This window comes from Myotis nattereri (assembly GCF_964212035.1).
Source record: "Myotis nattereri genome assembly, chromosome: 2".
Taxonomy (NCBI): Eukaryota; Metazoa; Chordata; class Mammalia; order Chiroptera; family Vespertilionidae; genus Myotis; species Myotis nattereri.
Window position 1 is genome coordinate 210,204,423 of NC_138076.1, and position 14,356 is coordinate 210,218,778.

The 14,356-nt window shown below is 61.1% G+C and overlaps 1 protein-coding gene across 1 annotated transcript in view; it reads left to right on the top strand.

Annotated features, from left to right (window-relative positions):
- CACNA1I (calcium voltage-gated channel subunit alpha1 I) overlaps positions 1–14,356 on the top strand; it is a 102,701-nt gene that overhangs the window by 51,325 nt on the left and 37,020 nt on the right. The window contains exons 6-10 of the mRNA XM_081082896.1: positions 2,401–2,560; positions 4,252–4,567; positions 5,676–5,768; positions 8,648–8,960; positions 11,207–11,628. Coding sequence (XP_080939022.1) covers positions 2,401–2,560; positions 4,252–4,567; positions 5,676–5,768; positions 8,648–8,960; positions 11,207–11,628 — 1,304 coding nt within the window. The remainder of the gene's footprint in view (positions 1–2,400; positions 2,561–4,251; positions 4,568–5,675; positions 5,769–8,647; positions 8,961–11,206; positions 11,629–14,356) is intronic.

The following is a 14,356-nucleotide window of genomic DNA, read 5'->3' on the forward strand; positions in this document are numbered from 1 at the left end:
TCTCCCCGTGACTTCTGCTTCACGCATCACAAGCAGTCATTCCACAGATGTTGGCTGAGCCCCTGTTCTGGGCCAGGACCTGCTGGGCTCTGGGAGCACCGAGGTGACTCAGACACAGGCCCTGTCCCCGAGAGCTTTCTGCCCCGTGGAGGAGCTGGGAAGGCACCCTAGCGCTGGGAGAAGACTAGATGTTGATGGGCACTTCATGGCTGTGGGGCATGTAACCTGCACACGTACATGGCAGCCCTGGCCAGGCCAGAGGGGCTGGGATTGCCCCGGGCAGGAGAGAGAGGGATAAAGTCTACTTGGGATGGAATGAGAAGCGCTATGGGAAGGCTTCTCAGAGAGAAAGTAGAGCTTCGCCTGGGCTGTGGTGGCCGAACAGGGGTTTTCCAGGCAAAGGAGAGACGGAAGAAAGAGAGAGAAAACGTGAGTGAAGGCTTGGAGGTGTGAAATCCATGGTATGTTTAGGGAACTTCAAATAATTTGGTATTGCATAGGGGTGCAAACTGGTGAGAGAGAGAGAGAGAGAGAGAGAGAGAGAGAGAGAGAGAGAGAGAGAGAGATATGAATCTAGAGAGGTAGGCAGTTTTGGATCTCACAGGATCTTGGGTGTGTGTGTGTGTGTGCAATCAAGGCTGACACCAACTTTTGACTCTGTTTGGGGCCACAGACACTTGCATGTGAACCTTCTCTCGGAAAAATTCATGGCATCACACCTTCATCCTTTATAGCAATTTCATGAGGCTCATGAACACCTCCCAGGCCCCCCCCCCCGCCCCCCCCCCCAGCTTCCATGGGTGAGGGGAGCCCGAGATCGTCATGCATGGTGGTGACATGTCCAGATTTGAGTTCTAGAGAGTGGCTGTTGTCGGGAGTCGCCCCCCCTCTGTCCCGGGCTCAGTTTTCCGTGGGCTGGCTTCCACCCCCCGCAGGCACCACCCTCCGGAGGCAAGATGGCCTTAGCAGTTCAAGGCCCAACTCCGGTTCTGCAGAAAGAGAGCATTTTCCTGCAGCAGAAGTCTCAGGGCTGACGCTCATTGGTTCTGGCTGGGGCCACATGCCCGTCCTGGACCAACCCCTGGGGCTGGGGGAACAGAAAATGCTGATTGGCCAGCCTAGGCCATGTGACCTCTCTAGGGAGAGCAGGTCAATTTCACAGGTAGAGGGTGGCCTGGGGGTGGGGAGATGAGCCGGTGGAGAGAGAAAAGGCATGGAAGGTATGGGTGGGTCAGCCCAGGCAGGCGGGGGCAGAAGGGAAGAGTGGGGAGACAGATGTGAAGAGTGAGTGTGTGGGGTGGGGCTGGAAGCTGCTGTGTCCTGTTCTCCATTTTCACTGGGGGTGGGGGGGTGGGGGTGGGGGGCAGGCGTGGGAGCCCCAGGGTTTGCTGAAAGTTGGTGTGGCCCTTTGCAGGGCGGTTGTGTCTTCTTGGGCCCCTTTGCTGAGAGTCCTTATCCTCCGAGAGGGAAAGGGTTGGTTCAAGGCCCCACAGCCAGCAGGGCAGGACCTGAACCAGGCTCTCTCTAAATCACAGGCTTTCTCTCCCCACCTGTTGGGTTTCAGGATGTCAGCCCCTCCAGGGTGTGACTGACTGCCTTCCCCACGCCTGCCTGACACCCGCCTCAGGTCACCTGGTCGCCCTCCCCAGGGACTCCTGTCTCCATTCCCATTTCCCCATTTTCTCCTCTTTTTGCTGCTGGCTCAGCTGGCTCATTTCTCAGGACATCAGGCCAGATCTGAGTCCCTCGCTGGCCGTGTCTCTTCTGTAGGTGGCTCTGCCTGGTTCCATCATGCAGTGGGCTGGGTCAGCAGGGTGGTTCTGGTTGGTACTGGTGTGTCCTGGCCTGCGCGGGGACCACTGATTGCCCTGGAGATGAAGGGCATTTGGGCCACACTCTTTAGGCACCTGCTGTGCCCATCCAGTCAGCTTTGGTTCCAGGCCCTGGATACTGGAAGGAGTGCGAGGCCTGGTGTCCGGACACCCGGTTTAAACCCACACGCTGCCATTTTCTAGCTGTGGGACCTGGGCAGGGAGCTTCAGTTCTGTGAACCTCTAGGTGCCTCTTCTATAAAATAGGAGTAAATAACCAACCTCACAGGGTTGCCATGAAGACTGAAAGAGGCCATATTTGTGCATTACCCAGAAGAGTGCTTGGCACATAAAAGGTGCTTCACAAATGCCTGCTTATTCACCCACAATCTAGAGGAAGTGCAATGGGGCCCAGAGCCATTTCCATGGCCCCTGGGTGGAGGGGCAGGTACCAAGGAGAAGGTCTGGGCCGCGTGGCTCCACCTCTCCCCCCACTCCCCTCTCTCTGTTTCTCTCACCCTGCTCTCCCGGCTCCTCTTCGGGCCCTCTGCTCCCTGCCTGACCACCCCCACCCTCCCCTCCCCTGCAGGTATGCGGATCCTGGTGAACCTGCTCCTGGACACGCTGCCCATGCTGGGGAACGTCCTGCTGCTCTGCTTCTTCGTCTTCTTCATCTTCGGCATCATCGGCGTGCAGCTCTGGGCCGGCCTGCTGCGCAACCGCTGCTTCCTGGAGGAGAACTTCACCATGTGAGTGCGGGCCCGCCCCCAGGCGGCTCCCGGCAGCTTCACCTGGGGCACCCGTGGTGCTGAGTATTTTAGGGCCAGGAAGGTCTCTCCACTGAGCACCTGTTCCCAGTCCTTATTCCCAGGGGTGCAGGGAGGTCAATGGATGTGCCAGGTGAATTGGTGGTGGGCTTCCCCTGAATGGATGGATGCTGAAATGAGCACGAAGGCCTCTGAGCTCTAAAAACTGGTATCGCAAAGTCCCCGTCTAAACTAGGCCTGAGATGATCATTCAGCTCCTAGTGACTCTCACTGAATACAGTTTTCACTTGGCAATTGGGAGTTAGGGCCAGCAGAGTGGAAGCAGCAAACTACAGGTGACCCTTGAACAGCACAGGCTTGAACTGCATGGGTCCACTTATACACAGGTCGTTTTTGAGAAATATATTGGACATTTTTTGGAGATTTGTGACAATGTGAAATCCTAAGATGAACCTTAGGATTTTCTTTTATTTAAAATTGATTTTAAATTTAAAATTTTGAAATTTAAAATTTCAAATTGATTTTAGAGAGAGAGGAAGGGAGAGAGATAGAGAGAAACATCAATGTATGAGAGAAACATTGATCGGTTGCCTCCACATAGGCCCCAACCTGGGATCGAACCCACAACCGGGGTGTGTGCCCTGACTGGGAATCGAACCCATGCACCTGTGGTGCATGGGATGACACTCCCAATCAACTGAGCCACACCAGCCAGGGCAGGATTTTCTTAATAACATTTTCTTTTCTCCAACTTGCTTTATTGTGTGTATGGTGTGAGGTAGGGATCTATCCTTATTATTTTCCAAATGGATAGCAATGGTCCCAACACCATTTATTGTTTCGTCCTTCCATTCCCCATGGATCTGAAAAGGCATCTTTGTAATATACTAAGTTCTCTTTTAACCATGGGCTTTCCCCTGTGCACTGTGATGTTCCAGGATTCTTTCTGTTCTGGTTGCAATATCACTGCATTCATAGTTTGTATATTGCTGTCCTGCAGGGCTGTACGCCACTCATATTTCTTGTTTTAAAAAATTGTCCTGACTGTTCTCATCCAGATAAATCCTAGAACTATTTGGCCAGGTTCCACAGACAAAATCCTGTTGAGATTTTGGTTGGAATTCTGGCGAATCACAGATGACCGTTGCAGGAGGCAGGGCAGGGATTGTTATCTCTGTTTTTCAGATAAGGAAATGGAAATCCAGGGAGGGGAAGTGACCAGTCCGAGGCCCATAAATGGGGAGGGTGGGTCAGTAAATCCAGCATCTGTTCATTGAGCACCTACTCTGTGCTGGCCAAACAGTGTGTGGGGACTAGGGATACTGAGACCCAGTCTTTGTCCTAAAAGAGCCCAGCCTCCCAGGGTAGTTGAGTGCATGTGCCCCAGGAGCAATAGTGGAGGTGTGTACAGGGTACAGTCTGGCCACAGGGGGCCCAGGATCAGTCCTGCTTGATCCTGAGAAGGCTCCCTCAGGGAATCCTCCTGGGGGGTGGGTGACCCTGGAACTGACCACAGTGGTTCCGGGGGGTGGGGGTGGGGGGTCGTGTTTTGTGGCCATGGCAGAGGTGAGGAAAGGTATCCCAGGCAGAGGGAACAGCATATGCAAAGGCCTGGAGGCCATAGCAGTGACCCCTCCCCTTCTCCTCTTTTGCCCACCATTACCTGTGGACAGACAAGGGGATGTGGCCCTGCCCCCCTACTACCAGCCGGAAGAGGACGACGAGATGCCCTTCATCTGCTCCCTTTCGGGGGACAACGGCATCATGGGCTGCCATGAGATCCCTCCGCTCAAGGAGCAGGGCCGCGAGTGCTGCCTGTCCAAGGACGATGTCTACGACTTCGGGGCGGGGCGCCAGGACCTCAACGCCAGCGGGCTCTGTGTCAACTGGAACCGCTACTACAACGTGTGCCGCACGGGCAGCGCCAACCCCCACAAGGGGGCCATCAACTTTGACAACATCGGCTATGCCTGGATCGTCATCTTCCAGGCGAGACACTAGCCCCGATGCTGGGGCCTGGGGGCTGGGGGTTGGTGGGGTGGGGTGGATTGAGCAGCTCACCTGGCCGCCAGGGCTCTGCGCTCGCATTTGCCACTTCCTTCATTGAAATCTGCCCGACTTGCTGGCACGATAGGCACTGTCATGCCCGCATTATAGACAGAGCAACTGAGGTTCAAAGAAAGGGCTGTAGGACCTTGGGGATATTGCTTGATGTCTCTGTGCTTCTGTTTTCACATCCCTAAAATGGGTAACAGCTCCCCCACCTTGAATGGCTGAGAAAAATGGGCCAGATGATGTGGGCAGAGCGGTCAGCCCGTGTGCGGGGAGTGCTCAGTCAGGTCATTGAGGACAGCAGGAAGGAGGGGCAGGAGCAGGAGTGGTGGCGCGAAGCCCCTGAGGAGGGGGTGGGCCTTACTGGGGGGCTGCTCCTCTCACTTTGCTCTGGGGAGCGGCAGGACCACAGAATTCAGAGCTTCCAGGTGTGATGTGACCACAGCCCAGCGCTGCACCCTGGGACCCTCCGGCTGGAGAGGGTAGGCGGGCCACCCAGGGGCCACCTGCTCGTGCGTTTGCCAGCAGTGAGCAGACAGCAGAGCTGGGGAGGAGGACCCTGTGTGTGTCTTGCCTCCCTCTCCCGGAAGGAGTGTGTGGGGACAGAGTCACACCAGCCTCATCACTGCCACACTCCAAGGCTCTGCTGAGCTCCGGCAGCCCTGCTGGGTGGGCTCCATCAGCCCCATACACGGAGGGGAAGCAGCTGAGGTTTAGAGAGAGCCGGAGCCGGAGACCAGGGACCCCTACTTGCAGGGTGTGGTAGACTGGGAAGGGGGTGGGCTCTGGAGCGACAGGGATCGGACCCAGCCTCTGTTCTGCTCCCTGGCTGTGTGATCTTGAGCAGGTGCCCTAACCTCTCTGAACCTCAGTTTCTCACCTGTATAATGAGGATGACGACGGCTGGCCTGTATGAGAGGTAATGCGTGTCAAGCGTCCTGGCACACAGTAGGGCCTCTGTCTGGGGCGCTGCCTTTGCTGCCTGCCCTTCCTGGAATCAGCCTGGCTCAGGCTCGCCCTCCCCCCTGCTCTGTCCTGGCTGCAGGTGATCACTCTGGAAGGCTGGGTGGAGATCATGTACTACGTGATGGATGCCCACTCCTTCTACAACTTCATCTATTTTATCCTGCTCATCATAGTAAGTGTCCGAGGAGCCGGGGCTGTCCGGGCAAGCTCGAGGGCCCACGGGCCAGGGGGCAGGCGGAGGGTCTTTGGGAGTCCCCGGGGAGCTCCTCAGAGCCAGAAAGACTGGGTGGGAGAGAACGGGGGAGGGGGGAGCAGTTTTTTAAATGCAGCTCAGCAGCGGGTGATTGAAGGGAGCTGTCAGGGGCGGTACTGGAGGCATCCATCACTTCCGATTGTCTTCATTTCTCATTCTGGCATCTGAGTCCACCCCCGGCTCCCGCTCCTGTTTCCCGGCCTCGTCGTCCCTGGGAAAACATGCTTTTCATTGACCTGAGCCGGGTGCAGCCCCAGGATGGAAGCTCTCTGGCTCCAGCTTAGCCTTCTTGTCCCGGCTGCTCTGAGCCGGAGGCCCGGGTTGCTTCCCGAGCAGGCTCTGGAGAGGAGACCGAGCCTGCCGTGACCTGGCGGAGCTCCCCGAGACTCTGGGAGGGTCCCCCCCTCGCAGGCAGCCCTGCCTTGTGGGGGGACCTGGAGACCGAGGAGGCACTCCGTCGCCTCACCCCCCCTTCCGGGCCAGCCCCGCCTGCCTCCCCCCACAGTCTCCCCCGAGAAGTGTATCCACCGTGTCGTGTCTGACTGCAGCTGCAGCCACTGTCCGCACACAGTCCCCAAATGTCAAGGTGACTCACTCCTGGGGGAGTGGCTGCCGGCGCCCTCTGCTGTGAGCTGGCTGCTCTGGCTTCTGGGGTGGAAGAGGCCACACTGACCCCCTGGGGCAGCACCCCATCCTGAGCTGGTAGGACCTTGGGGGTTCAGGACAAGCTGACAGGTGACCTGAGACACACCTGCTGTTGGCTGTGCTCTGTGCCTACCTGGGGAGGCTGGGGCCTTTGGGCCCATAGGAGACACCCGGGGGGAAAGGAGGCAGGAGCAGGCTTTGTTCAGAGCCGCCGTTCGCCCCCTGGTTGGTTCGGTCTCTCCCCGGCACATTCAGGGAGGCCTGCACTGCACCGGCCCTGGGCAGAGAGCTGGGGGCTGAGCTGGGGGTCAGACAGGCCCTGCCCGGGGGAGCTCCTAGCCCCATGGGGAAGATGGGTTCAGCGACAGCATCTAGGGAGCCATGATAGTGGGGCACCCGAGAAGGCTTTAAGCTAGTTCAGAGGAGGGTGGGAGAGTGGGAGGAGGTGACACCAGAATTGAGCCTTAAAGGCTCGGGGGTGAGGAAAATGCAGGGGTGGGTGTGACGGCCAGAGGGACAGCTTTCAGGGCGGGGGGGGGGGGGGGTCACAGAGGCCCTGACGCAGGCAGACCCTCCTGCAGGGGGGACACGACCCACTGGGGTGGCTAGAGAAGCCCCGGATTCCAGAGAGAGGCTGAGGGATGCTCTGGCTGCTCCTCCTGGTGGAGTTTGGGGTCGATTCTGGGTGAGTGACTCCTGAGTGGCCCAGAGCAAGCCCCTCCACCCCTGAGCTCACGGTGAAATGGGGAACAGGGCCAGTCCAGGCAGAGCCTGGGGGGCTGTGCGGGCATCTACCCCCTCAACCCTGGCCAAGGAGGGCCACCTGCTCGCTCTGCAGAGGAGGAGCCGGCACCCCGGAGAGGTCCTCAGACCCAGATCCCCAGGGCTCCCTTTGCTTACAGAAGTCCTCAGCTGGTCTTGCTGAGCCCCCCATTTTACAGATGGGGAAATGGAGGCCCAGGGGCAGCAGCTGCAGGGGCAGGCTGGGTAGAAGGCTGACAGGTGTGAGCTCCAGAGGGCAGGATCTGAACTCGTCACAGGCTGGTATGGAGCAGGTCCCCAGGAAGTGTGAACGAGTGGGGCCTGTTCTTACCTGGGAATTTTCCCAGAGTCCTCTCGGCCTGGAAGCTCTCACCTCACGGCCCCAGAACCCCAGCTCCCCAGCCAGGCTGTCGGGGAGAGGCGGGAAGGGTGAGTCAGTGGCGGGTTCAGCCTGCAGGAACTCCTGGTGGGCAGCCTGGAAGAGGATGAAAAGCCACCACCCAGCCCCTCACTGGCAGGGCCTGAGCCCACACAAAGGCTTAGTGAATGCCCGGAGGGGCCCACCCTCTGGAAACCAGAGCAGGAGGGCCCCCTGGAGCTGAGCCCTGGGACTTGAGGTGGCAAGGATTCCTAATGCCACTGGGCCGCTTCCCCCGCCACCCCATCCAAGCCCAGATAGGGCCCCACCAGCGAAAGCTTCTCAGGGATGCTTCTCTGCTCTTGTCCGGATGCCCCGCTGGGGCCAAAGGCAAGGTCAGAGAGAGCAGACGTGGGCCTCAGGGCCCGGAAGGCCTGGGAGGGGCCTCAGTGCGGAGTCCCTGGTGGGAGGGCAGTGAGGCCAGAGCTGGGCCCGAGGGGAGCGGGTTTGGAGCAGGTCCCCGTGGAGCCTGGGGAGCTGCCGGGGCCACGGCCGCCTGCGGCGCTGACGTCCTCTGGGAGCACGGCCTCAGCGCTCTTTTCCTGTCCCTGCCTGTGCTGTGCCTCTACCCTCTCCGGGCCCTCCGCCTCCCTCCTCGCCTCCCTCTGCTGCCCGTCACTGCGTCTCTGCGTCTCCCGTGGCCTCTGTCCCCATCCTCTCTGAGCCTCTCTCTCTCTCTCTCTCTCTCTCTCTCTCTCTCTCTCTCTCTCTCTCTCTCTGTGTCTCTCCTTGTTCTCGCTCTCTGTGCACCTGCTGTCCCTGGTTGTCTGCCTCCCGCTCCATCCTCCCCTATCCTGTCCCGTGTCTGCCCCTCCTCCTGTCGCCCCTTCTGCTCTTGCCCTGCCTCCTCACTCGTCTCCATCTCTGCGTCCCTGTCTGTCTCCATCTCTGTCTCCCTCTCGCCCCACCCTCACTGCTGCCTCTCCCCACCCTCTGTCCCCCCGTCCCTGTCCTCTCCTCCCGTTGGTCACAGGTGGGCTCCTTCTTCATGATCAACCTGTGCCTCGTTGTCATAGCGACCCAGTTCTCGGAGACCAAGCAGCGGGAGCACCGGCTGATGCTGGAGCAGCGGCAGCGCTACCTGTCCTCCAGCACGGTGGCCAGCTACGCCGAGCCGGGCGACTGCTACGAGGAGATCTTCCAGTACGTCTGCCACATCCTGCGCAAGGCCAAGCGCCGCGCCCTGGGCTTCTACCAGGCCCTGCAGAGCCGGCGCCAGGCCCTGGGCCCGGGGGGCCCCGCCTCCGCCAAGCCCGCGCCCCACGCCAAGGAGCCCAGGCACTTCAGTAAGTGGTCCTGCCTCCCGTGGACTCGCTGCCCCGCGTGGGCCTCCGTCGGGGACTCCCCACGGCACAGTTCGCAAGCGCGTCCCCCAGTCTCCCCAGCACAAGCAGAGCCGGCCAGTCCGGCAGGTTGAGATCCCAGATCTCCCCTGAGGGCTCCAGCCCGACCCCTCGTGCCCTCCCCCTCTTTCCTGACCACCGGCCAGTGCCTGGCCTGGGCTGGCCCTGGGCTCGCTCAGGGGACGTAGCCCCGGCCCTGGAGGAATTCCCTCCCCAGTCTGGTTCGCAGGTGGACTCAGGCTCCGCCCCTGGGATCCACACTAGAGACAGGAATGGTTTTCTGTAAAACCCGCCCACTGCAGTCACCCCAGCATGGGCTCCTGCTGCCACCCCATGCTTGCGAGCACACTTGAGCAGTGACGCCTGGCCACCAGGGATAAAGGGGCCGGGCCACCTGCAAGGGCCTGGCCCGTGGGGACACCGGCCGCTCCGCGATCTGCCTTAGGCCCATTTCTTCGCTTACCTGACCGTCACAGACCTGAGAGGGGCAGAGTGAGCACTATTGTCCCCAGAGAGGATGAAGGGAGCCACTTTCGGTCGCACAGTATGTCAGGGACAAAAGCTCAGTGTCAGGATGTCAGAGTTTGGACTCAGTGGAGAAATGAGCCCCGGGGGGGAAGCAAATGTGCCCCAGCAGGTGGGCCCCACCCCAGGCCCAATCCCGCCCCAGTTGGTGCCAAGATGGAAGTCAGCAGGTGTCAGGACTGTGCCCAGAGCAGGCGCAGGTGTGTGACCTGGGACAGCCCTGGCCGCTCTGTGGGCCTCAGTAGCCCCCTGAAAAGTGAGGGTGAGACCCTGTGCACTGGGGTCTCACGTTCCGGGCACCTGCGATTCTTAGGAGGCAGGCGGAGAACTCATGCTCCGAGCCACCGGCCTGGGCACCACATGTCCAGGTGTGGTCTTGGGCGGGGGGGGGGGGGGGTGGCCGGTTCCAGGTGGCCGTGGGCGGGCCCAGCACTCGGATGGGGAGCTAGCTGGGTTCTGGGCAAGGCTGGCACCAGCATTCTTGGGTGACATGGGGCAGGGTGTTTACTGCAAGGGGATTCCTGCTCCTGCCCACGCCCCTCTCCAGGGAACCTGCGCAGAGGGAAGTCCCAGGGGACTCCTGGAGAGAGGTGCTCCTGCCCTGGGCCTCCGTGCCTGCCCCTCCCCCCTGGGACACAAGTGTCAGGGAGCCCAGCCCAGAGTCCATATGGGGAAGGGGGATTGGGGGAGGGGGGAAGGCTTTGCCCTGTCTGCCAGCTGAGGTGGGACCGACTCCTTGGCTCTGACACCTGGCCCGGCTCCTGGGCATGACTCTTGTCCAGGGCGTTGGGAGATATTCGGAGGCAAGTGTGGAAGTGAAAGTCGGGATTGCATGTTTTTCTTCCCCTTACACAAGCAAAACGTGTTCATTCTAAGGAAATACAGACAAACATGAAGAAGAAACCAAACCACCCAGGGAAAGCCCCTCCGGCTCCTAGAAAGGCTTTACAGATCACATGACTCAGGTCCCAGCCCCTTCCCTGGGCAGCTCCGACCCTCACCCCGGGCCCAGTGGCCTGTCCTGCCTCCTTTCCTGGAGCCAGCCTGACTCTTGGCTTGTGTGGAGGGAGGTCCTGGGGCCTGAGGGCTTGCCCCCTGCCCAGGGCTCCTGCCGCCTTCCTTCCCTGGGACACAGACCCCGTGTGCAGACAGGAAGCCTGAGGAACGCCAAGGCCACCTGGCTTCCTCCGAGGGCACCCACTCCCGGCCCCTGCCTGGCTCTTAGAGAAGCTCTTCAGCCATTTCCCAAACCACAGTGTCCGCAACCAGGGTGGCGGGGAGGGTCTGCTCAGTGCACAGCCGCAGGCCAGGAAGTGATGCCGCAAGGACAGTTAACACGTATGTGTGCCCAGGCACTGTCCTAGGCACATCATGCAAACTAGCTGATAGAGAACCCGCAGCCCCCCGTGGTGGGTGCTCCCGGCTTACGCTTTTGCACAGGGACCAACAAAGCCCAGAAGGCGAAACCATTTCCTTAGGAACCGCAGGCCACCTGGCCTCCTGCCTGGGGCTGGCATGCTCCAGGCAGACCCCGTGGGCACAGGAGCCTGGAGCACTCGCCGCTATGTCCCGGGGTCGGGCGGGGCCTGCTGTGCAGGTGCTGCCGCTCTGAGAGCCCTGAGTGTGGCCTGAGGCACCGATGCTGCCCTCTCTTTGCTTTTCAGAGCTGTGCCCGGGACACAGCCCCCTGGACCCGACGCCCCCCATGCTGATGCAGCCCATCTCTGCCCTGCTGGCCTCCGACCCCACCGGCTGCCCCCGCTGCCAGCACAGAGGGGGCCACCGGCCCTCGGGCCTGGGCAGCACCGACTCGGGGCAGGAGGGCTCGGGCTCGGGGGGCTCCGGCGGCGGAGAGGACGAGGCCGATGGCGACGGGGCCCGGAGCAGCGAGGACGGGGCCTCGTCGGGGCTGGGGAAGGAGGACGAGGAGGAGCAGGCAGACGGGGCGGCCCGGCTCTGCGGGGACGTGTGGCGGGAGATGCGTGCCAAGCTGCGAGGCATCGTGGACAGCAAGTACTTCAACCGGGGCATCATGATGGCCATCCTGGTCAACACCGTCAGCATGGGCATCGAGCACCACGAGCAGGCCAGTGGGGCGGGCGCCAGGGCCGGGCTGGGCACTGCGGGGGCGGGGGCGGGCCACCCAGGCAGCTGGGTGTGTGGAACACCCACGTGTGTCTGTCTCCCCCTGACCAGGGCTGGGTCCCGTTCGGCCATGTGGCCTGAGTGCCCAGCCCAGGGCCAAGCACCAGGCAGGAGCTCAGGGTGTGAGTGGTGAATGAGTACCTGAGTGCAGCAGTTTGGGGCTCATCTTCTTTGGGGAGAAAGGGAGATCGGGTCCTCACATCTTCAGCAGCTCAGCAGGGACGCCAAGGCGCCCACAGCACACCCCCTCTTAGTCCCTGCAAATCTGACTCCCATTCATGGCTTCTCCATGTGAGCCCTCCTGCCACCCTCCCCGGGGCAGCTGGGGTGAGGTTTCCCGAGGCTGCGCTCTCCCCTGCCCACACCTTCTGCAGCGTCCCATCGTCCTTGGCACTGAGCACAGACCTTTCCCCTGACATTCGCCTCTCCTTGTGCGCTGCCCACAATGTACGCTCAGCCAACAGGGGGTGCCCTGTCCCTGGTGCCCCACTCACCCCAGCCTCCCCAGCCCACGGCACTGAGGGTGTCCTGTGGCTGCCCTGTGAAGGCTGTCACCCGTCTCCCTCCTCGGCCACATGGTGTGTCCCAGGCCATCAGGGGTACAGCTGGGGTTCGGAGGGGAGAGGAGTTCAGAGGAGGGGTCCCCCAGGGGGAATAGCACCTGGAAGAGAGATGGCTCCCAGGAGGTGGCAGGGACACGGGGAGCGTGAGGAAACGGTAGGGACACAGGATGGAGGGCTGTAGCCCAGATGTCCCCGGTCCACAGTGCCAGCCTGGATGACCGCTCCAGCCCTGGCTCCACTTGGAAAAACATCTATTTCAGGCTCCCAGTGTCCCCCAGCCCATAGGTGACCCCAGCCGTGGGAGGGCATTTGACAGCTGAGCCAGGGTGGGATGTCAGTGGCCCGAGGTCCCCTGCCAGTCCCTGCAGGTTTAGAACCTGGATGCTGCCCTGGCTCCCCTGCCGCCCTCCCTCTGCAGAGGCCCCTCCCGCCCGCAGCGCCCCGCGGTGGGCCACACTCTCGTTTCCCTCTTCATTAGTTTGCCAAGCGCAGGCCCCATTCCATTTACTTCAATGCGGCCCCCGGGGCTGCCGTGACACTGCACAGAGCTGCTGGGTTGCCAGCCGATCTGGCTTAATGACAAAGGTCTCGGGAGGCCGGGGAAGGCTCTGCAGGGGAGAGCTGGGGAGAAGGCAGCCGACCCCTGGCCTGGGGTCCAGCCTTGTGGCCTTTGCCCGGCTCAGGCCTGCGGGGGGCCAGCATTTCTGGGGGAGGCCCCACAGGGAACAGGAGCTCTGGGTGCTGGTGCTAGTGGGGTGGCACCCAGGGGGCCGGCCTGTCACCGAGCCTGGGCACTGTCCCCCAGTGGCTTGCTGGAACCGGCTGGCAGGAATTTTGCAAGGCCATTGTTAGAAACAGCTGGGAGCTTGAAATGGGCCGTGGAGGGAGTGTTTACACCATGGAAGTTGGCGGATGCTACTGTCAGGGTTGTTCTTCAGAGGCCTGTTTGCCAGTATAATACGGGTCCCTGTCTTCTCAGCAGTCCCCTCCAGGGCAACACAGCAGCTGGGGCCGCTCTGTGCTCTGGGTTCAATCTCTCCCTCTCCCTGTCGGGCTCCAGCCTCAGGCCGGGCTGGGGTCCCTGCCCAAACCTCCGCCTCCACCATATCCTGCCTGAGCAAGCTTTCTGGCCTCGGATGTGGTGGAGCCTCTTCTTTCTGGCACTGCAGGCACCCCGTGGGCCCCCCTCAGTCCGGGAGAAGCTGTTCTCACTGGCAAGTCACCTGCCCCTCCATAGGGTCTGCCTCGGTTTCTCCCCCTTCCCTCATAGGGGTCAGGTCCCATTAACTGAGCACCTACTACGCGGCAGGCCCGGAGCCTGCGTGGTGCACGGAGTCCTCACAACCTCCGCATAGAGTGGCTGGGAGGGTGAGTTGCGTTAGGAAGCCTGGCGCACAGTAGGTGCTTGCGAGTTAGGAATTGTTTCTGAATCTTTTCTTGGAGCCTTACACCACCACGTTCAGGGTGACTTTACCATCTGCTGCCTGGAACCTCAAAAATCAATGAAAGGAAAAGTGAGGGGGAGGGAGAATTTTTAAAAGGCTCTTTTTAAAGCAGCTCCGCGTGGCAGCCATTGTTCGGCAGAGCTCTGCGAGGGGTATTTTTGCTCCCTCTTCCCCGACTCCCAGACATTGCTCAGTGGGAAGCGGCCCGCCCTGTGTTTATTTTGAGCTGCCCTGTCTGAGAGGCGCCTGCAGAGAGAGGTGGCCCAGGGCCGGAAGGAGCAGGGAGAGAAGGGGAGAAGGCAGGTGAGCACTGCCCCTCTCCTGCAGGGCTATGACCTTGAGGGGAGGCGTCCTAGGGGCCCCGCCACGCTGCGGCTGCCCACTCTGCTGGCAGGGACCTTGGTGTGGCCACCACGGAGGCAGGCGGTGAGGGGGCACAGAGCCTGGGCACTCCTGCCCTACTCCATCTGTAAAGTGGGGGGCTGCCGCCGCTCTGGTCACAGTACTCAAATGAGAGGTGAGACCACAGGTCCCCGTGACCGTCAGGAGGTCACTGCTGCCCAAATCACGAGGGAGCCTCTCGAGGTTCCTTGAGGCTGCAGAGTCCTCAGGAGGAAGCTCCTTTCAGGGACCGGCCTGGGAGAGAGGTGAAGGCGTGTCA